The 22,382-nt window shown below is 47.8% G+C and overlaps 1 protein-coding gene across 1 annotated transcript in view; it reads left to right on the forward strand.

Annotated features, from left to right (window-relative positions):
- LRP2 (LDL receptor related protein 2) overlaps window positions 1-22,382 on the forward strand; it is a 208,528-nt gene that overhangs the window by 157,633 nt on the left and 28,513 nt on the right. The window contains exons 48-63 of the mRNA XM_075529132.1: window positions 739-1,034; window positions 1,244-1,760; window positions 2,532-2,684; window positions 3,104-3,274; window positions 4,664-4,887; window positions 6,354-6,531; window positions 7,373-7,569; window positions 8,287-8,532; window positions 9,892-10,020; window positions 11,155-11,274; window positions 12,110-12,226; window positions 12,883-12,999; window positions 13,995-14,132; window positions 15,747-15,869; window positions 18,003-18,131; window positions 22,223-22,354. Of these exons, the coding sequence (XP_075385247.1) occupies window positions 739-1,034; window positions 1,244-1,760; window positions 2,532-2,684; window positions 3,104-3,274; window positions 4,664-4,887; window positions 6,354-6,531; window positions 7,373-7,569; window positions 8,287-8,532; window positions 9,892-10,020; window positions 11,155-11,274; window positions 12,110-12,226; window positions 12,883-12,999; window positions 13,995-14,132; window positions 15,747-15,869; window positions 18,003-18,131; window positions 22,223-22,354 (2,987 nt within the window). The remainder of the gene's footprint in view (window positions 1-738; window positions 1,035-1,243; window positions 1,761-2,531; window positions 2,685-3,103; window positions 3,275-4,663; window positions 4,888-6,353; window positions 6,532-7,372; window positions 7,570-8,286; window positions 8,533-9,891; window positions 10,021-11,154; window positions 11,275-12,109; window positions 12,227-12,882; window positions 13,000-13,994; window positions 14,133-15,746; window positions 15,870-18,002; window positions 18,132-22,222; window positions 22,355-22,382) is intronic.

Genomic DNA, 22,382 nt, shown 5'->3' on the forward strand with positions numbered 1-22,382 from the left:
GTCCGCTACTCGTGTCATTTACAATGTAGAACATTCACGCCGTGGTGTCCAGTTAGGTGTGGACGCTTGTCGTCCTTGGACCGTGAGGGTAGTGCCCGTGCCCGTTAGCTGCCTCCTTATCTGACGAGTTGCTCCAATAAGCATCAAGATAATAGGAGTTGTATTTAGTTAATATCCCAGCTGGAAGAAAACGAATGCAATTATTTTTAGTAGCTATAGGCTCCAATTTCCAGTAGCAGCAAATGGCACCTGCATGGAAAGTAGTTCTATGAAGTTCATTGTATGTATGGAAAGTTGTTGTATGTATGAAACTTGTTGCATGTATGGAAACTCATGTTATATGTATGGAAAGTTGTTGTATGTTGTCTGTATGAGACTTGTATGCTGTACGTATGAAACTCGTATGCTGTATGTATGGAAAGTTGTTGTGTGTTGTCTGTATGAGACTTGTGTGTGTTTTGTATGAAACTCGTATGCTGTATGTATGGAAAGAAGTTGTATGTTGTTCTTTTCTGTATGGAAAGAAGTTGTATGGAAAATCACATACAGCTAGAGTTTGAGATTGGTAGAGTCGATGGAAGATTCCGAGGGGAAAGAAGATGGGGCTTGTGGTGATGGCATCTTGGAAATGGTTGACCCGGCCTTCACCTCGTTAGAGACGAACAAACAGAACCCCGAGTGTGTCAGAGTTGAGGCGTGGCCACCTGTCCGAGCATGGCCCTGCTGCTCTTTACACAGGTGTGACCGACGCAACGACTGTGGTGACTACAGCGATGAGAGGAACTGCACATACCCCACGTGCTCCATGAATCAGTTTACCTGTCAGAATGGGCGCTGCATCCACAAGAGCTACGTCTGTGATGGGGACAATGATTGCGGAGACGAGTCTGATGAGTTGGAGCATCTGTGCAGCACCCCAGAAGCAACATGCCCCCCTCATGAGTTCCGATGCGACAACGGGCACTGCATTGAGATGGCAAAGGTCTGCAACCATCTGGATGACTGCACGGACAACAGTGATGAGAGAGGGTGTGGTGAGTACAGCACAAGACGGAGGAAAAGAGGGGGGGGTAGGGAGGGAAGACTGAATGTGGGCACTCAACCCCTGAGAACTGATTAGGAAATTACTATTGCTTGTGAATCAGAAGACAGGGCCTCCTCGATATGTAAGGCAGTGAGCATCTTTGGCTCTGTTTGGGGTCTAGTCATTTCAGGTCCTCTGATAACTGTCTTTTCCCGCCAGGCATTAATGAGTGCACGAACCCTTCCATCAGTGGCTGTGATCAGAACTGCACAGACACGCAAACCAGTTTCTACTGCTCGTGTCGTCCTGGTTATAAGCTTATGTCTGACGGCCGGACCTGTGATGACGTTGACGAGTGCCAGGCAACGCCCTCTGTCTGTAGCCAGATCTGTGAGAACACGATCGGCTCCTACATCTGCAAGTGTGCTCCGGGCTACATTCGGGAGGGAGATGGAAAGAGCTGTCGACAGAACAGCGACATCGAGCCCTATCTCGTTTTTAGCAACCGCTACTATGTGAGAAAGCTAGCGCTCGATGGCGACTTTTACACTCTCCTTTTGCAAGGACTGGGCAATGTTGTGGCCTTGGATTTTGACCGAGTGGAAAACAGACTGTATTGGGCTGATACGGAGAGGAAAGTCATTGAGAGAGTATTTCTCAATACGACAAACCAAGAAACAGTCATGAGCCACGATCTACCAGCTGTGGAAGGTCTGGCTGTAGACTGGGTTACCAGGTAATAAAACATCCATCAAACATTCTAATGACCTTTTCGCCTGAGTAGAAAATTGATCTTCTAAACGTGGGACAGTTTGAGAATATAGTGAATTTTTGCCATTTTAAAATTTTATTTTCTGCTGTGTGCTTAATTCTCAACATGGGATTCCACGAAGCCTATGATGCGATTTTAGGATTGGTCGTGGTGTCGTTTTTATGGGGAAGGCAGGCCATCATCAAGGTGGAATAAGCTGCGCTTTTGCTGACTGTTGAGTTAAGTCCATGCAGATGATATTAAGGACGGCTTCATTTAGGCATTCTGCAATTTAGAAATACTTACCTGAGCTGCTTCTGTTCTGGGCAACTTCAGGGATGCAGTTATGTAGCCAGTCTGCCTGATCAGGCATGTCTACTGGGCAGTGCTTCCTCCACTCCACCCCTTAAAGTATCGTTCATGATCCCATTGCTTCAAGCTTCCTGCTCTTCTAAGCTTTCCTGTTGATTGGGAAAGATTCCGATGCTTCATGCAGACAGTAAAAGCAGACTCCCGATGTGACAGATGGCCCCAGAATTCCCTAAGAGACCTGACTTTAAAGTGGAGAGGGTATCGCACACCCATACTGTTGCTTCATTGCAAGAAGGCCAACTTCCTGTGTCCCCATCCTCTGCCTTCGCTTCAGGAAATAGCTGACTGAGATTTCAGGTAGCTAGGTAGGAAATCCTGCAGTAGAATATGAACGGTTCACTGGCAACATGGCCGTTATCAGTGACGCTCGGCATTCAATTTTAGGAAACTCTATTGGTTGGACGCTTCACTGAATGGCCTCTTTGTCTCCGATCTCAATGGTCGATTCCGTCGCCGGCTGGCCGAGCACTGTGTGGATGTCAACAACACCTTCTGCTTTGAAAATCCCCGGGGAATTGTCCTTCATCCACGATATGGGTATTGTTTCCTCGTCATTGTTTATGCCCATATTCTGCCACTGTTACCCCAAAATGGCTGTTCACGTGATTATCTCAAGACCAATATCTAGCTGGGATTGGTCTTTCACTTTTCCTACCTGGTAAATGATTTAGTCCAATGGGTATTCTCTTCCGCCTTCCTGTTTTAATTGCCACAACACACTGTCACCTTTCGAGTCATGCTGTAGTGCAAACAACATTGTGATCAGTGCACAGCTTGTCATATTAATTCTTCAACAGTTCCCATATATTATCTCCCACCTGCCCACCTTTTCTCTTGTGGATTGATTTCTTGTTTGCTCCCTTTCCTCTCTGAGAGGCTCCACACAGAAGAAAGACCTATGGTCACTACGACGGGATCCTTGGGGCTTCAGGAAGTAACTGTGTTTGCTTGCACAGGCACGTCTACTGGACAGACTGGGCTCACCCTGCGTACATTGGGAGAATAGGCATGGATGGAAGCAACATGTCTGTGATTATCTCCACCAAGATAGAGTGGCCCAACGGCATCACCATCGACTACACCAATGATAGACTCTACTGGGCAGATGCCCACCTGGGCTACATCGAGTACGTACATAGAACGGACTAAAATCACTGGGTAACATTGGGCTTTGAGTTTCCAGTGTGCGAGGCCCATGCGGCTCCGACCTGGACTGTTTAAGACTACTGTTGAGCTGTGATTTTTGTTTTGAGCACATGGTGACCAGGTCCTTGTCATGAACCTACATTCCTTATCGACAAAAGGCTAAGCAAGTCTTCTCCTTGGAAAAGCTTTTTAACAACCCATGGCTAACATATCACGGTTTGTAGGGGCTCGCTTGCCCCACTTCTTGCTCAGGTTGTCAGTTCTGACATAGAGCCATAGTCATAAGAATGGGGAGATCTTGCACATCTCCAGAGTTCCTTGACTGGAAGTTTCATCCTCAGGAAAGAGTATTTACTCTGGGTCCCAGGGCTTGCTGCCATCGTACGTAAAATCAACCCTGCAGGTCTGTAATTTAACTCAGCGAGAACATTCCTCTCAGGTTTCACTAACAGCCCCGCTGTCCTCTAGAAGAGCTTCCCTTAGACAGTGTTGACCGCACATCACACTTTTGCGTTCTATCGCCATCTTTTGATGTCTTACAACGACTTAGGTAACAAGGAAGAGGTTTGCCACAGCATGCTAGAAGGATGCTTAATGGAGAACGCCAATATGAAAGATGACAAACCTGCAGCTGCTCACCTGGAGCATCTGCGGAGAAGCAGCAGTGGTTAGGAATCAGTGATTGTTGCAGCCCTTTTCCACTATTGCTTTTCAGCATTTACAAAATATCCTTTAGGCGTATTGAAATATCCTTTAGGCTGGGCTCCAGTTGTGTCTGTTGGTAGTGGTGGTGCCACCGCTTCTATTTTGCTCTCAGGATGAACACACAGGAAAGCATGGAACTGCCCCATCGGGTTTCCTGGGCTATACCCTTTACAGGGCAGAGTCCTGGTGGCACAGCCTTTAACGTGCTTGAACACTGACCAAAAGGCCAGAGCTTTGAACCTACCAACTCGCCTGTGGGAGATCCATGTGGTGGACGTCCTCCTTAGAGATTTACAGCTTTCAAAACCGCATCAAGGCCATACTGTTGTGTCGCTATGAGTCAGAAAGGAATCGGTGGTGATGGTTTGGGAGATTCCCAGGCCTTCGAGCCTCTTGAGGTGGTGGGTGGGCTTCAACCACCACCATTTTGGTTAGCAGCTTAGAACTAAATAGGACTCCTTCATCTATCTCCATTGTTGCGTTTGCCATTGAGTTGATTCTGTTCTTAAAGGACACAGTGGAATGGCCCCATAGAACTTCCTGGGCTGTAATCACCAGTAGACGTTTCTCCATTGAGTTGTTCATTCAATTATCTTTAACGGCACTGGAGAAGTGGGGCTGTCTTCTCCACGGAGTGAGTGACTGTTTCTTTGTCTGACTGCCAGGTACTCTGATTTGGAGGGCCGCAACCGGCACACAGTGTATGATGGGATGCTGCCACACCCCTTTGCCATTACCATTTTTGAGGACACTGTTTACTGGACAGATTGGAATACAAGGTCCATTGAAAAGGGAAACAAATACGACGGATCAAGTAGGATGTTGCTCATGAACACAACACACAGACCATTTGACATCCACGTGTATCATCCATACAGGCAGCCAATCGGTGAGTAGATGATGCCAAAGTTTAGCAGAGTTTTTAGGTTTATATGTAATTTCATTTTTATCTCATTAAGCATGAAATCCATAATTTTTGAAAGGCATTTATGTTTTCTTCAAAGTGTATGCTAAGAACTAAGTGGCAATTGAGGGCACGAAACACATTTCCTTACCTCCAAGTAAGGCTGTTAACCGGGAGGTCAGCAGTTCAAAACCATCAGCTGCTCTGCGGGTGAAAGATAAGGTTTTCTATACCCATCAAGACTTACAGTCTCAGAAACCCACAGGGGCAATTCTGCCGTGGCCTAGAGGGCCTCTGTGAGTTGGAATTGACTCAAAGACAGCAAGTGAGTGAGTTAAGGTTCTTTGAAACTTTTCTTTCAGGGTTTAAGACTTGATATTTGTTATGTTGCCATTTTTATTTCTATTCTGGTGAGAGGATTAAAATATTTTTGACCCTAAATATGAAGTAATGGGATTTTGGAAAAATAGGAGCATTTCATCTATAAACCCACCTAATGGTGACACCTAAAAAGCAAATGATTGCTTCTCAGTACAAGCTCATCTACTTTAGAAAAGTGCTAAAAGGACTACTAGGATCATTGTAAAGCACCATTTATTAAGCACTTATTTGTGCACAGCATTGTATCACGCACCAAAGAGATCTAGTTCCTATTTGCCCACAAGATAATATCACTGCGAGCAAAGCATTTCAGTCTGTCTTAAGTTGAATGATGTTTTTATTTGTGAATTTACATTCCTCTTCCTGCAGTTAAAGCCCTTTTGTGACTTAGAGATGAAGCAGCAAAGGCTCATACCTGGGCATAAATTTTGTTGTCTTGCTTTGTTGCCATGTCTCTCTGAATACAATGAACTTGGCAGGTCAGGGAAAGTGAGAATTAGCCAAGTAAAGGTGCTCATTGTTTCTTTCTGGAGGTTAGTACCCCTCATTTAGCAAAAGTCCAAGCTGATCTTTACTTCTCCGTGGGGACCCAGAAAATTAGTAATGACACTGCGCATTATTCTTGACCAAATGCTATTGCTCATAGCTTTAGAGTGAGGGCCAGAAGGGCCTACTGGAAATACAGTGCTACTTTTGATTTTGGATTGAAGCAGAGTCCCCCACCTGTTCTCCCGGGCCTTTGAGAAACCCTTATTTCCTAGCCCCCAGCACAAGCGCCCGGGCCTCACTTCTGGTTTTCAGTGGCCGCAACACTGGGCTGAAACATAGCAAGTGTGAGGACGGAGCGGGACTGGCTGGGGTTTCCTTCCACTGTACACCGAGCTGTATGACTCGGGACTGGCTCGGCGGCTCCTCAGGACAGCAGCAATAACAGCTGGGTGTAGTGACCCCATGGGCAGTAGAACGGAACACGGCCCAAGAACAAGTCTGCTATCCAGGCGAATGATCCGTTCACCTGTGTCGGATGCTCTGTTCGAAAATCGACATGCATTTTCTTCCTTTCTCACTAGTGGAAAATCCCTGTGGCGTCAACAACGGTGGCTGTTCTCATCTTTGCCTCATCAAAGCGGGAGGCCAAGGATATACCTGTGAATGTCCAGACCACTTCCAGACGCTCCGCCTGGGGGGGAGCACCCGCTGTCTCCCCATGTGTTCCAGCACCCAGTTCTTATGTGCTGACAGTGAAAAGTAAGACGCTCTCTGCCCCGTGTTTCCCTCTCCCTTGGACACACACGGAGCCTCCAGGTTCCAGGGGGCTCAGGTTTTCTAATTCACCGAGAGCACCAGGCGCCTCCAACACTGGATAGGCTCCTTCATGACTATGAGGAACTAGCTAACCAGATGGTTCTGCCCACACGTTCTTATATCTATAGAGAGGAGGGAAACTTTGTAGTTCTCATTTTCAGGAAATTTTCTTAAATGTTGATAGTGAAAAGTAGCCAGTAAGCCTCTCGCTTGTCTTTTCCACACACGCTGACCCGTCCTCCCAGTTAAGCACTCCAGAGGCTCCAGGGCAGCACCTCTCATCTCTGATCGTTTGTGTTTGCTCTGAGACGCGGTCTCTGATTAGTTCCCCAACAAAAGCCACGAGCCGTTTATGATGAAAGGGGTTCAGAGGCAGACTGTGGGATGCGTAGTAGAAGCTTTCATGCAAATCATAGCACCCGAGGTTCCCCCAGAGTAATATGCTCATCAGATGAGATTTATGGAGAATCTAGCCAGCGCCAACCATGAACGACCACACGGCAGACGTTTCTACCTCCCAGCTTCCCAGCTAACAGCTTGGGAGCACCCTGTTAAGAAGTAAGAACTGCTCCAAGAAACCACAGCTCCAAACACGCTCGTGTGTGTGTCTTGGTAGTAGGAGATTGTTAGCATGTGTTTGGAGCGTAACAAACCTGTTCTAGCTGATTGGTCATGTTTTTCCTGCAATGAGGCCATTGTACCCTCCGCTTACTTGCGAAGCCTGGATGCCTCTCGTCAAAGGACAGCGTGACCCCTTCTCCCAAGCGCCACCCTTTCTCCGCAGGTGCATTCCGATCTGGTGGAAGTGTGACGGGCAGAAGGACTGTGCCGATGGCTCTGACGAGCCGCCCATGTGCCCACCGCGCTACTGCCGCCTGGGGCAGTTCCAGTGTCAGGATGGCAATTGCACCAGCTCACACTTTCTATGCAATGCCCACCAGGACTGCCCGGATGGGTCTGATGAAGACCGGATTCTTTGTGGTTTGTTGCACTGACTTCTGCCCTCTTCTCTACTTCATTGGGGACAGATGGGATCCTGTAGGGATTTATGGAATGTCGTAAACCACAAGTGGGTCAACCATCCAGGAGAAAAGGAAGGCTTTAGAAATGAATCCTAAGGCGTTGTGGAGGGGTGGTTGATTACTTGTGGGGTGCTAACTGCAAGGTCAGCAGTTTAACCCCACCAGCTGCTTTTCAGGAGGAAGATGAGGCATTTTGCTTCCGTAAGGAGGAAGCTGTTCTTGGCCCTATAGGGGTTAGACTCCATTAGAGGGTAGTGGGTTACAGTGGGTTTCAGGTGTCCACAAGGCGAACGGCGGAGGCAGATAGGAAGTTGTCCGTGCTGGTGACTCATCCTGAGTGTGTAGAATCCTTGCAGCGCTGACGTTGGGAGTAGAATGAGGGCTTCACAAAGAAATGTTCAATAGCATGTGTCCATGTTTGATCCTTGGCTTCTAGTTCTTCATGCAAGAGAAGATAGTTAAGATGACTTGGCTGTTTAAGCATGTAACGATGTTTGGGAGACAGTGATCGTCAGAGGAAAGACTGCCCATGCGGGTGACTGATTGTAGCCAAATACATTAGGACCTTAGTCCCCGAATGCAGTGGTGAACCAACTCCCTTGGATCTTTCGAGGCAAATTAGGAGCGTATGTTCTCCTGGTTGTCCAGGCTGATGAGCAACTGTCTCTGCTGACAGAGAATCACCAGTGCGGGGCCAATGAGTGGCAGTGCGCCAACAAGCGCTGCATCCCAGAGTCGTGGCAGTGCGACACGGAAGACGACTGCTCCGATAACTCCGATGAAGACAGTTCCCACTGTGCCAGCAGAACCTGCCGCCCAGGCCAGTTCAAATGTAACAGCGGCCGCTGCATCCCCCAGTCTTGGAAGTGTGACTATGACAACGACTGTGGCGACTTCTCAGACGAGCCCATCCAGGAGTGCAGTAAGTCCCCGGGGGAGGACCAAGAGGGCAGTGAGTCCCCGGGGGAGGACCAGGAGGGCAGTGAGTCCCCGGGGAAGGATCTCCAGGAGGGCAGTGAGTCCCCGGGGGAGGACCAGGAGGGCAGTAAGTCCCCGGGGGAGGACCAGGAGGGCAGTGAGTCCCCAGGGGAGGACCAGGAGGGCAGTGAGTCCCCAGGGGAGGACCTCCAGGAGGGCAGTGAGTCCCCAGGGGAGGACCTCCAGGAGGGCAGTGAGTCCCCGGGGGAGGACCAGGAGGGCAGTGAGTCCGTGGGGGAGGAGCAGGAGGGCAGTGAGTCCCCGGGGGAGGACCTCCAGGAGTGCAGTGAGTCCATGGGGGAGGACCTCCAGGAGGGCAGTGAGTCAGGGGGAGGACCTCCAGGAGGGCAGTGAGTCTATGGGGGAGGACCTCCAGGAGGGCAGTGAGTCCCCGGGGGAGGACCTCCAGGAGTGCAGTGAGTCCTGGGGGAGGACCTCCAGGAGGGCAGTGAGTCCATGGGGGAGGACCTCCAGGAGGGCAGTGAGTCCCCAGGGAGGACCAGGAGGGCAGTAAGTTCCTGGGGGAGGATCAGGAGGGCAGTGAGTCCCCGGGGGAGGATCAGGAGCAGCGAGGCAAAGATAAACTGTGGGGAATGAGCAAAGTTGAAGTTCAGCTCGGTGGGGCTCTTCAGGTGACTCTAGGACCTGTCAATGCCACTGAATGCAAACATGACCTTCTTGTCGCCCAAGCTGCTTGCTGCGGATCCCAGTGTGGGTCCAGCGAGTTGCAGTGTGCCAGCAAATGGGGCCACAGCGCAAATGTGCCCAGCAAGGCAACATGTAGGTGTGTGCCGTGCCATACTTTCTCTCGATACAAGGCGTGTCTAACCACTCAGAATGTGATAAGAATGTACAGCTTGTATGAATATCCATACAGATATGGCATAGACTGTGTGATAGATACAGTGCGTATTGTATAGATGGATACACACACAATACCTGGTCACATACACTTTGTGGTTAAGAAGGTGGGTTTTACTGAGAGAGGAGAAATCTGAGTCTCAAGGGACGTGCAGGAGTGCCTATCATGGCAGAGACGACGTTTCAAACCCAGCCCACAAAATTCCCCTGCCACACGAGTGAGTGGTGTTGGGGTCCTGAGAAAACATAGGGATGCCTCTTTTTCTGCTCTTGGTGAGCTGATCACCTCTCCACCACGTGGCCAGAGTCTGCTTAGCTGGTACTGTGGTCTTTGCTACTCGACAGTCGTGCTTGCTTACCGTGACAGTGGAAACAGTTACTGTGTACTTTGGGAGCAGGATGGGAACTTCAGTTCTGATGTTGCTGCCTCCTCCCTTTCCAGTGGGGTCTGCATATCGCTGTGATAATTATACGGAGTTCAGCTGTAAAACCAACTATCGCTGCGTTCCCAAGTGGACTGTGTGCAATGGTGTTGACGACTGCAGGGACAACAGTGATGAGGAAGGCTGTGGTAAGAGGGCCGCAGAGGGTGGGGGGTCGGGGGGGGGGGGTGACCAGGGCGGGTAGCTAGCTTCAGTGTGAAGTGCCACTCGTAGGGGATGAGAATGGGTTTTTCATGTTTACTCTGAACAAAAGACCATCAGCGTATGCTGCTAATCCCACTTTATACCTTCATAGTATTTGCCAGAATTTTAATTATATTCTTTTAAATGAAATCCTATTCTAGAGAATGCTGTAATTGGGGGTAGACTTATTAAAATTATGGGAACGTGTGGAATAATTTTTAATTGACAAATTTTGTAATTAGAGAAATATAGGAAAAGGGTGGGGAAGAAAATAGCCTTGGTATCTATCGTCAAAACAGGATAATTAAAAAGAAAAAAAAAGTATCTCTTGCTTGGGCATCTCCCTGTTCTGAATGCCTGCCTCTCAGACTTTCCAGGATCATTCACTGGGCTGCTGTTGTCAGACAACTTGGAGGAACGCAGGGATAAGAGACCAAATGAATGAGTGGAGTGCCACGCCCCTAGATGGGGTGCTGGCTGGTGTCCCCCCAGTGCACCCCGGGAGACAGGCCTGATGGTCTGTTTTCGAAAGTCACAGTCTTGAAAACTCTAAGGAGCGGGCCTGTAAGTCAGAATCGACCCAACAACAATAAAAGACAACATGGTATAGATGAGAGGGCTTTAAAAAATTCACGGAAAATGCAATTATAAGGTTAGGTAACTTTTCCTCGACTTTTTTGAAGCCCTCTTAGGTTCTCATTTGAAATCCAAGTGACGTGTGTGTGTTGGGTTTTATTGGAAGAGAGGTTAGGAAGATGATGGATTATTTTAATAACACTTTGTTGAACTGACTAAAGACCGTGGACAAAAATGTTCTACTCACTGGTGGTAATTGCCTAGCCTCCCTTAATGGGTCTGGGTCTCACATGCCAAAGCAGATATTACCATTTTGACTTTTGAGTAGCTTCTTTATTGGAAGGAGATCTAATTTCAAGCCCTAGGATTGGTTCTCTTTAGCTAAAAACAGCAATGAATGTGGCTGGCATTTCTCTAGCAGGTTCAAAATTCCCAAGGAAGCCAATTTGGTGCATTTCTCGACCACTGGCTTCTCAAGTCTTTGCAACGGCTCTTCTTTGCAGAGGAGGTGACCTGCAATCCTTCAGGGCACTTCCGCTGTGACAACCACTACTGCATCCCTCTTCGCTGGAGATGTGATGGCCAGGACGACTGTGGCGATAACTCAGATGAGGACCGGTGTGGTGAGTGTCCACCACAGCTGGCGTAGTTGCTCTCTGTCCACTCTCCAACCGCCCCGTCCTTTCTTCCCTGACTGGTAGGATGGGGTCAGCTGTTTGATCACACGCTGTCAGTGGCTGGTACTGGCTTGACTTTGTCTTAACGTTCCACCTGAGCTGTTTCTAGTAAAGCTTTGGGAGGCTTTATATAACAGGACAACACACGATAATGCGATAATAACAGGTGCGGTGACGGAGAAAGATGAGGCTGTCTGCTCCGTCTGGTGAGATTTGCCCTCTCAGAAGCCCACAGGGGCAGTTCTAGTCTGTCCGATAGCATTGCTCTGAGTTGGAATTGACTCGATGGCCATGAGTTTTGGGAGTATGCTTTTTAGTTTGCGAATTCTGAATCCACCAATACTAAATATAATCCACCTTAGTTGTCTTTTCAAAGAAAGAGGTGGTAACCACTTGCCATGGGCAGTTGGAAAAAAAATCAGGAAGGAGATTACACCTCTAGATATCAATGGGCTAAAAATCTCTTACACAATGGGGGATTTAAAAAAAGTCACTTAAAAGGGATTGGGATTTTATTGGTCATCAAAAGGTTTATGTTGATTTCCACAAGAGGCTAACTAGTTTCATGAAGTAAAACAGCACCCTTATAAGCTTAACTCACCTTTGGACTTCCCAGATTTAAACACTGAAATTGAGGGTGTGTTTTTGGAGGGCAGACAATCTGCCCAAGCCGACCTCTGGGATGTTGGACCAAGCAGGGCTGGGGTGTGGCGGGCGCTTTGATCTGTGTCTGGGGTGTGAGCGCTGGTGTCCCCTGATGGCACGTGACTTCCCTTTTCAGTCCCTCGGGAGTGCACTGAGAGTGAGTTTCGCTGTGACAACCAGCACTGCATTCCCTCTCGATGGATCTGCGACCATGACAATGACTGTGGGGACAACTCGGACGAGCGGGACTGCGGTAACTGCAGAATGTGCTTGGGTGGGGGTGGGGCCGAGGGACTTATCAGACTTCTCTACTTTTCTTTGTATTATTTATTTTGGTAATCCATCTCAAACTAACACAGTACTTTCCGTTGTGTGTGTGTGTGTGTGTGTGTGTGTGTGTGTGTGTGTGTGTGTGTGTGTGTGCTATAGGCTTATAAACAGATCAATGAGAACAGGGGGAAATGATGAAGAATTTAAAATATGTAATTTAAACTTGAAGGTCAGGTCAACTTTTCAACTTTCAGACCTTGTAAACCAAAAGATGAATCTTTCCACAATTCTACACACTATGCTTTTGTAGCTCCTGGTGTAGATATTAGAATATACAAACAGGAATTATAGGAGTTGCGTCACTGTTATAGACTGATCAATTGCTGGGTTGCAGAATAAATCAGTAAAGATCAAGGCTCGGGAACGCTGATTTCTGAGAAGTGTAGCAGTGGGGCCTTCTTATGGAGGGTGCAGTGCTATGCACGGCCGGCTCCATCTCTTGAGCCGAGAAAGGGTAAATGTTAAGACTGCACTAGCCACAAGCTGTGAATTTGCTGTGAGCCAGTCACCAGGCCTGAGTAGCAATATTCACTCCATGTAGCGAATACCTGTGTGGGAGTGACCATATTCTCTCTTCAGAGCTGAGGACCTGCCACCCTCAATATTTTCAATGTGGGAGTGGACACTGCGTGCCTGAACACCTGAAATGTGATGGATTCGCTGACTGTCTCGATGCCTCCGACGAGTCCACTTGCCGTAAGTCTCTAGATACCCATGGGGACGTTGACCCGGAGTGTATATCATACAAGTAGACCATAGCTCTCCCATCAGCTGCCGCTGCTCAGATTCAAAGGCCTTACATCGCTGTTATTTTGCGTCCATTGATAATGATGACTTCATTTCTTCATTTTGGGGGTGAGTTTCCATATATATATATATAGCCATTCAAGGGCATTTCATTCACAATATATCAAACAAAGGATACATTACGTAATTTGTGCTGAGAAAAAGTCTATATTGTCAGCTGTTATATATATCATTAATTATATAAAAACATTGCAGGTGGGAAAGGAATATTTGAGCCATGAATTTACTAATGCAAATAAGTTGAGTTGGTCTTTGGACATACTAAATTTATCATAAAAACTATCTGAATTGTATGATGCAGTAACTATAAAATGTGTGAAACCTATGTCATCATTCACGTTCTAGCCATTATGAATTGCTGAATAAATACTAATTTGTTGAGGACTTTCCATGATGGCTCGTATAAATGATGTGTTTCCATGAGCCTAGATAGATCTTTGAGGAATAATGCAAGTCCTGATACACTGGAGGAGTTGAGCTCACCTGTAGCTGTGGGTTAGGCACTGGACTTCTATTTTCAAGGTCATCAGTTCAAACCCACAGGCCACTCTGTAGGAGAAAGATGAGGCTGTCTGCTCCCATAAAGTCTGGCAGCCTTAAATCTATGTAGGGTCTCTGCGATCAGAATTAACTCAGTGACAGTGAGTGTGGAGGGAAAGCCCAGTGCTCTCCCAGATGATCATGTCATGGAAATTGTGCTGTGCACGGAACCCCACGAGCATAGACACGCTCTTAAGAAATAATCCAGCTGAAGCCCAGACAGTGCATCTGGTGCATAAAGAAAGACAGCTAGAGTGCAAAGAGCTGATGGAAAAACAGCAGGGCATCCTTCCAAACCAGCGAGTTCTTCTAATCATTTGAATACATATCCTTCCTACCAACAGCCACCCGCTTTCCCAATGGTGCCTACTGCCCAGGCAGCATGTTCGAATGTAAAAACCATGTTTGCGTGCAGTCCCTGTGGCAGTGCGATGGCGACGACGACTGTGGAGATGGCTCTGACGAAGAGCTCCACCTGTGCCGTAAGTGCAAGAGGCTTGAGGTCTGGCAGGACCTCGGGGTTTCTTACAGGCAGTATGTAGGCAGGGCGGGAAACAATCCCATACCCTGACCTGACCTCACGCCGAGACCCAGTGCGCCAGAGTCTGCAGGAAAGGGGCCTGGACAAAGCTAATGTTTGCAAGAAAACTGAACTAAAACCAAACCCAAAGGAACACGCTGTAGCTGATTTAGTTTAGTCTCCTGAGTGAAAACCTGCTGCTGTTGACTGAGTACTGATGGTGCCTCTTGCATGCCTTTCCCACACGCGCCGAGCCACTTGAGAAGTGTCAGGCCAGCGGCTCTGGGCTAGGGGCGCCGGCAGCACTTGGATATTACTACACATGCACATCCACGAGCCCACTCCAGCCCCACTTAAGCAGAATCTCGGTGGGAGGTCCTGGCCATCCAGGCACCACCATGCCCTGCAAGCTCAGCGTGAGCACTGTGTGTGGGTAGAAGCCCTCATCACAGGGCAGGGGGTCCCCAGCAGCATTTCTGCGGAAACTCTTGGTCAGCGCCCAGTCTGCTCCTGCTGTCACTTGCCGCTGACGTTCGTGTTGCTGCTGCTTCCTGTTCTGCTCAGTGCCCCACGACTTGTGTTAATCCAGGGGTCTGACTCTCGCAGAGGACACACAGAATATGTCCTTTTTCCCCAAAGAACTCTGATGTATGTTTAGCTTATTTTCTCGGTGACAGCCCAGCGTTTGTTTCTTTCTACCTTCTTACTTAATTAGGAATCATGTTTTATTTTCTTTTTAACTTGGTGAATTTTGGAAACATCTTCAGCATGTATAACCTCCCATAAAGAAGTCCTTTGGAAGTAGCTTCCCCTTACAAGACAAAATTCTCATTGCAAGTAAAATAAAAACATGCGTGAGGCAGGGACATTGCCCCTATGCCAGTGAGACAAAGATGAGGCTTTCTACTCCTACAAAGAGTTACAGTCTCGGAAACCCACAGGGCAGTTCCACCCTGTCCTATAGGAGGCGTCTCTATGAGTTGGAATCAGCTCAGTGGCAGTGAGTGTTAACTTTTCATGATGCTGCCCGTGGCTCCACAGCAAATGCCTCCTGCAGTGATTACACTAATAGTACAAGTCTCAAGAATAAGCTCTTGGATCTGCAGTCTCTAAAGGCTCATACTTTACAACAATGTTCCATGGACAGGCCCACGGGCTTCTGCACTGTCCTGGCCACCGTGTCCTCCTCACTCACTCAGGCCGGATAACTGCCCTGTGCCGTCCTGACTGAGACCCTTCCCATAAGAAGCCCTCTGACCCCTCCCCACTCCATTCTATACCAGACTCCCTCAGCAGATATTTTCAAAGCACTGCTCCTTTGTGGCTCATACCGCCGTTAAAATTGAATGATGAACCCGTCACGTCTGTTGTCTACTAGAATGAATGGTCCGTGAGGACAGAGTCTGCGTCTCTCTGGTTCCCTGTTGCATCCACTACCCAGTGCAGTGTCCTGGGGTGAATTCGTTGAATGGACGAGTGAATAAAAGAAGCAAGTCTGCCAGTAGCATGAGAACATGTGTAGACCTTGGCGCGTGTTCCACTTTTAACTCATGACCGCGTCTTTTTCATCTTTCAGTAAACATTTCCTGCGACCCCACATCCCGTTTCCGCTGTGACAACAACCGATGCATTTACAGACATGAGCTGTGCAACCACGCGGATGACTGTGGCGATGGAAGTGACGAGAAGGAGGAGACGTGTAAGTCAGCCTCAGGCGCCAGGAAGGCCGGGGAGGGGCCCACACTGGGATCTCGGTGACTACCAGAGTGAGGCTTGGGTTGTTCCCGGGGCCGACTGCTGGTATGGCTGATCGCTGCATGCTGATAGATCTGTGTTCAGGACCCTGGGGATGCATGCTTTTCTTAGCCAGGCCCTGCCACTGCCCACTTATTTCCATTTTGTTTGAGCAAGGTGTGTGCAAGACCCTCTGTGTAAACATTTTGTCAGCGTGTCTTCCCTCATAGGAAGTAAGAGCAAACACGAGCTGTTATCTGAGTTACTTCCTGGGCTCATCACTGCTTCGCACGTTCCATTAATTAACTTTCTCAAAGAAAGTTGGGCTCTCCGACCCAGAGCTCCTCCTTGCCAGTCTGGGGATGTTAATGAGCCTCTCTGGAAAGATCGTGTTAAAGAAGGCAGCTCGGTGCTACCAGCTGATCTGATTCCCCTCTTTCAGATGAAAATGCATGTTCCGGAAGAGAAAGAGGATAGATTAGTTTGAGGTAGAAATTTCAGACTGACTGCACTTAATATTTCAGATATTGGAAAATCTGTGAATATCTTTTACTTTTAGAACGTTCTAAATCTACCCATTGAAGGGAAGAATTGATCAATTTTCTGGGCAATTTAATATAGAAAGGCCCATGAAGAAAATTATTTCCCCTGGCTTTAATTGTGCTTCCTCCTTTTCCCTTCCCTCCTAAAATGACACTGCCTGGGAACATTTACATAAATGTATAATTTCCCCATTTCTTTCGCTTCTATGCAGCAGCTGTAGGTGTCTGTGCCTGGCTCCTCGCCGGCTCCATCTTGCAGGGGCTGCGTGTCCAGGGGACTCTGCCTCTGTGACAGCGTTTAAGTTGGAACAGATTTATTCTGAGCAGAGCTGAAGCTGCGGCTACAACATTGGTATATTTATTTGAGTCACAATAGAAAAAGAAGTAAAACTGAAAATAGTCTTTTTCCCCACCAGAAAAGTGGAACATATTTCCCCTCCCCACCCTTGCCTACTAATAAAGCTCTGTGTGTGAGTGTGTGTGTGTGTGAGTGTGTGTGTGAGTGTGTGTGTGTATGTGAGTGTGAGTGTGAGTGTGTGTGAGTGTGTGTGTGAGTGTGTGTGAGTGTGAGTGTGTGTGTGAGAGTGTGTGTGTGTGAGTATGTGTGTGTGTGAGTGTGAGTGTGTGTGTGTGTGTGTGTGTAGCACAAGGCATTTGTGGGGCTCCGGTCAAAGCCAGGGGGGAAAGGGGAGCAGTGAGCTTTCCTTCCCATAGTCCTTGAATCTGTTTTGTTTCTTTGTCCTCTTTCACGCATCGAAGCCACCCAGAACAATAGAGGCCAATCTTTAAACAACTGAGATCGGTCCCATCTGAAGTCTGTTAAGATTCAGACTATCATTGTTGACAAGCTCTTCTCATATTGCAAATTTCTGGGCTTTATTTGCTTTCATTTAATTTACTTGTAAGTCAGACGGTTTTCCCTGAGCTTACGTCTTCCTTTTCTACTCTGCCGCTCTCAAGTAAGGCAGCCGGAGTTCATCACCAACACCCTATTTCTCACCTCCTTCCCTTCTCTCCAAGTTCAGTCAGCGTGGGGTCTGTCTGCCCGTTCTTCACAGGTGACAGCTTTGAGATGCTTTGTCCTTGTGTCACACACATCTTCGTCTTTCTTGCCTCCCAGATCCGTTTCCTCCTCACTTCCCGTTCCTTGTCAAGCCACTGCCAAGTAATCTGTGGCTTCACTATGGGGCTAGGCTACTTCTGTCACCATTCCCCGTAGGACTCAGGGTAATGAGTGCAGCTGCGACACACACACTTTCCCAAACTCTGGCAGAATGTGCGGAAGAAGGTTGTGTCGCCCTTCTCTGTTGTGTAATTCTGCTACCTGGTGTAAGTGCTTCCAAGGGTGTCATAGCACGGTAAGGGGTGGGGAGGGGGCGCCTGGACTTACATTTGCGTCTGTACAGATGTGACACAGTGACTTGGCCCGAGCCAGTCACGTTTGCTGGGGCACCTGAGAAACAAGAAGCAGATGGAGAGGTGGTGAACAAGTGTTTCTACCACAGGTGTTTCTCAGAAGGACCAAGTCGTGACTTTGCTTTATTCTTACACTATAGGTAGGGCCCCAACCCCCAGTCCTTGTACAGAAGATGAATTTAAGTGCGGCGGTGGACACTGCATTTCAATGGCCTACGTGTGCGATGATGTCGATGACTGTGGGGACCATTTTGATGAGACCGGCTGCTGTAAGTAGACTCCGTTTGTAGGTCCGCGGAAGTTGCCAGCTCACCAAGGAGGTCGGAACCACGGACCGTGCTCAGCGCTGCAGACTCCTGTGGCCGTAGCTTGGTCTCATGATGGCCCTAGGTGTGTTGAAGTAGAACCGGGCTTCATAAATCCGTGACTGAGTTTTCAGAAGTAAATGGCCGGGGCTTTATTCCCGGGTGCTCTGGGTCCAAGCATGCATGCTAAGCATTTGCACCACCCAACGATTTCATTCACTCCATAGCTACCTGCTATGAAGCCCTTCATCTATCTATATGAGACACTATGCTAAACGTTCTGCACCAGTCACTTTATTTCATCCGGAAACCCTCACTCCTCTTACATCTCCTTCCTCTCCACCTTCTCTTTTTAAAGCCACAGCTGAGAAAGGCTTGCACGTTAACTCAATTGTCCCCGGCCCCTACCTTACTTGGTATAGTCAGGACTCAGTCACAGCATCTAATGACTGGTACGGCGGTGTACTCTGGTGTCCCTATCCAGAGGCAGCCTCCTAGCAGCTCATTAGATGCTTCTTAGTGTCTGATAATTACTTGTTTCCCTCATTACCGGCACACCTTTTTTTCCATCTTAATAAGGTAAGGGCAGGACCTTTCACACTGAAGGGAAACGTTTCAGAGTGTGGCTTTGGATGTCAACTAAGGTTAGAAGTAGTAGGTTGACCAACCCACCTGAGAGCTAGTACGAGTTCGGTACTGGGATGGAAACGTGGACCCCGTGTGCTAATAACCCAAACCTTTCTAAGTCCTCCATAGCTGACCAAGTGCTTTCACTCCCTACACTCCCTAATTTGCCGCTTCCGGAAGCAGCTGATAAGTCAGCATCCTAGAGTGCGCGCCATTTGTCGAGGCTACCCAGGGTGACAGAGGCTGGATTTGGAGGGTCCTGGAGCCTCGGGCTCGGATATCTGCTCTCTAGTTCTTTTCCCACTAGCCGGGCCTCTCGCCGGGGAGGCTTCTTAGCCTCAGTGTCCTCACAGGGAAACGGGGGAGTTCTTCAAACTCTAGGAGCCTGGGGCTTACTCCTCAGCTCCACGTGCTTTCTGTTCGTGAGGTTTTCCTCCCTTGTCTGGTCCTCCAAAGGATTTCCCTGCAGCGCTTCTCCTTCGTGGGATGAGGAACCTGTGATCGCGGGCTGGCTTGCCATTTTGCCTCACCTGTTGTTCGCAGTAGGGCTTGCTGTGCCGTTTTAAAGCCTGCCGGGCGGGGTTTTCAAAGTTGCCTAGCAGGTCTGCCTGGCTCTGCTGTCGGAGGCTGGCGTACACTGTTGCAGGACTTTGGACTATTTCTGTTCAGGCTCCAGTTGAACCGTGGTTTCTGATTCCATTGCCTGTGTCTGTTCAAGGGCTTGAAGTGGACCACAGTCCTTTGTTAGATGGCATCTAATTGAACATGAGACTTGTTTACAGGCAATAAGTACCAGAGACTTGCATTTGGGTACAAAGGCAGCCTCACTTCTCAGTGGATAGAGCACACAGAGTTCCGTTTCACCGCTGGGGGCTAATACTCTGTCAGCGGCATAACATTCTTATTTAAAATGCCAGTGCTGGGGTGCGGCGGATGCACCTGCCTCCCCCCATCTCCACCTCTCGTCTCTTCCTTTCTCTCCTCCTTGCCTTCTTCCCGTGTCCTTTTCCTCCTCCTCTTCACGTGGCACTGGAAGCATGTCTGAACTTTGAAAAAGCTTTAGCACTCAGGGCAGACATCACTGTGCTGAGCACCGCTGGACGGTACAAGAAAGACCTGAGCGTCAGGGTGACATGCTTGCTTCTCCACCTGGTAGCTGTTCTCCCTTCTTCATGAAGTGGGAGAGAGAATGAGTTTATATGTCTGGATTGGGGGAGCCAGTTGTGAGGTGAGTGAAAGATCACTGTTGCTTTCCAGTGAGAGGAGTTCCAATGTTAACACATTTGAGGCAGACACCCCCCACCCCCCACCCCATTCCTACATGGTTTCTGCTCTTGTTGGAGACCCTTGCTCCATGAGCCTGTGGGCACTTTGTGGAGTGCTTTGTCCAGAGTTTCTTTTACCCCACCCCTGGGTCCTTTCGTCACATCACCCATTTTAGAGCCGGGTGATTGCATACTTGAATATTCACAGTGAAATGCAGAAGGGCCATGTACTTGGCTCAGGACTCAACGTTGAATGGATATAACTACTGACCTTTCCGAAATTAAAGGTGTAGCAAGGGAGTACCTTGAACAACTTTATAAGAAATGGATAAATTCCTAGAAAGACACAAACTTTACACAAGAAGAAATGGGAAACATCAACAGTCTCATTAAGCAGTGTATAGTTGTTAATAGCTCAAGCTAGAACGGTATCAGAAGACTTTCATGTATATATTTTTTAAAGCATTCCAAGGGCATTCCGTTCATTGTCATGAGGGTTTTCCCAGTTATTTTTCCATTTTTGATGGAGTCATTGGGCCCTAAGGGGCCTTGTGGTTAAATTCCACCTTATTGCTTGGTGTGGAAGATGGGTATACCCTGAACTGAAAGAGTTGGATCAGGAGATACCACAATTTCTTTAACTCGAATATTTGGAGTAGTGTGCGATCAAGACACATTTTCTTCTAGAGATAGGTGAGCTTAATGGTTTCTGGAGATAAACCATGCCCACCCTGTTACTTCTCACGATCTGAGTTCATCTTTGTCAGTTACCTTTCAAGATCTGGATATGGAGACAGATAGAGACTGAGGAGGAGAGGAGCAAACCGCTAAGAATGACAAGAATGAGAACCACATGGCTTGGATTGATGTCAGCAGAGATAAGAACTTTGGGCGATGAGCAGGGTAGTGTTGACGGGGAGCCCGAGCTGGTGAAGGTCTTCCCGGCTACATCTGGATCCTGAAAGAGCAGGAAAAACCTGCGCCAGGCTTGTGGACACTACAGAAACCAGCTATCAGTTGAATGTTTTCCCCAGACTATGAAAGTTGTATTTGTTGCATAAAATCTGGAAATATAAACATACAAGTCACTTGATGTCGACAGCTGAAAGAAAATCAATATTAAGTTTGTACTCAATCCCAGAGCATCCCAACCCTGAACTTCAGTACTGTGGGGAACTGAATATTCAATGACTTTTTCCTATCGTCACCACTTGGTTAATACACACTAACCTCGATGATAGCAATATCTGCTTCCTGAGTACCTACTTCGTGTCGGTAACTATACTGTTAGATTATGTAATCTTTGCAGCAAGTGAGGGGATGATGTACTTAGAGATGAGCTGGGGAGTGGTTGAATATTTGGTTTAGGATTGTGCAGCTAGAATATGACACAGCAAGGTGTCAAATCAGCCCCCCCATTTTTATTGGGTGCTCTTACAGATATAAAAATCCGTAGTTCAGTTAGATCAAGCATGGTTCTATAATTGCTGCCACCATCCTTTTCCAAACACTTTCTTTCTTCTGGCACTCTCTGATGTCAACTCCCTTTTATACCTGCCTCCCTCACCCTCTCCCCTAGAACCCGTGTTATTATAGTAAATATTATTGTTGTTGTTCCTTTTTTTCTCCCGTATCTTGCACCATCCAGTATATCTGTTCACCTGCCATTCTCTTATTAATTCCCCTCGAGGGGGCTTATAGAATGAACCAGTTTCCTCTGTGTCTAAAACCACACTGCTTTGACTTTGCCACTCTCTGTCCTTATGGGCGCTAGATTACGGTCATTGATAACTGGTTTTTTAAAAGTTCCAGGAGGAAATTATAAGAGTCTATAATTTGGAAACACTAATCACCTGACATATACACATATTTATTTCCAAGTGTGGGCCAGGATGCAGTCAAGCACATTCTTAGCAATAGTCCCTTGTTAGGACAGTAAATTGGTACACATGGAGAGGAGTCCTGCCATTAGCACAAATGAGAGCTTAGAAGCCTAGGTTCCCATAGTCTCTACACGGGCTTATGTCAAGGGCTCATCTTTAAATAGCCAATCATTGGCAGGCAGAGAGTACTTTCTAGACGGGTAGGCATTCCTTCGCACACAGCCTCACTACTCATTTGTGACTGACCTGCCTTTCGTAATGCTGGGATTTTGCTTTTCAGATGTAGGAGAACAAAGATCATGTGCTGAAAATCTATGCCAACATAACTGTACCCAATTAAATGAAGGAGGGTTCATCTGCACCTGTAGACCTGGGTTCAAACCAGGCACTGTGAACAGAAATTTGTGTATAGGTAAAGTATGTTGTTCCTTTTTTTTTTT

This window comes from Tenrec ecaudatus, chromosome 13, assembly GCF_050624435.1.
Source record: "Tenrec ecaudatus isolate mTenEca1 chromosome 13, mTenEca1.hap1, whole genome shotgun sequence".
NCBI classification, from domain to species: Eukaryota; Metazoa; Chordata; class Mammalia; order Afrosoricida; family Tenrecidae; genus Tenrec; species Tenrec ecaudatus.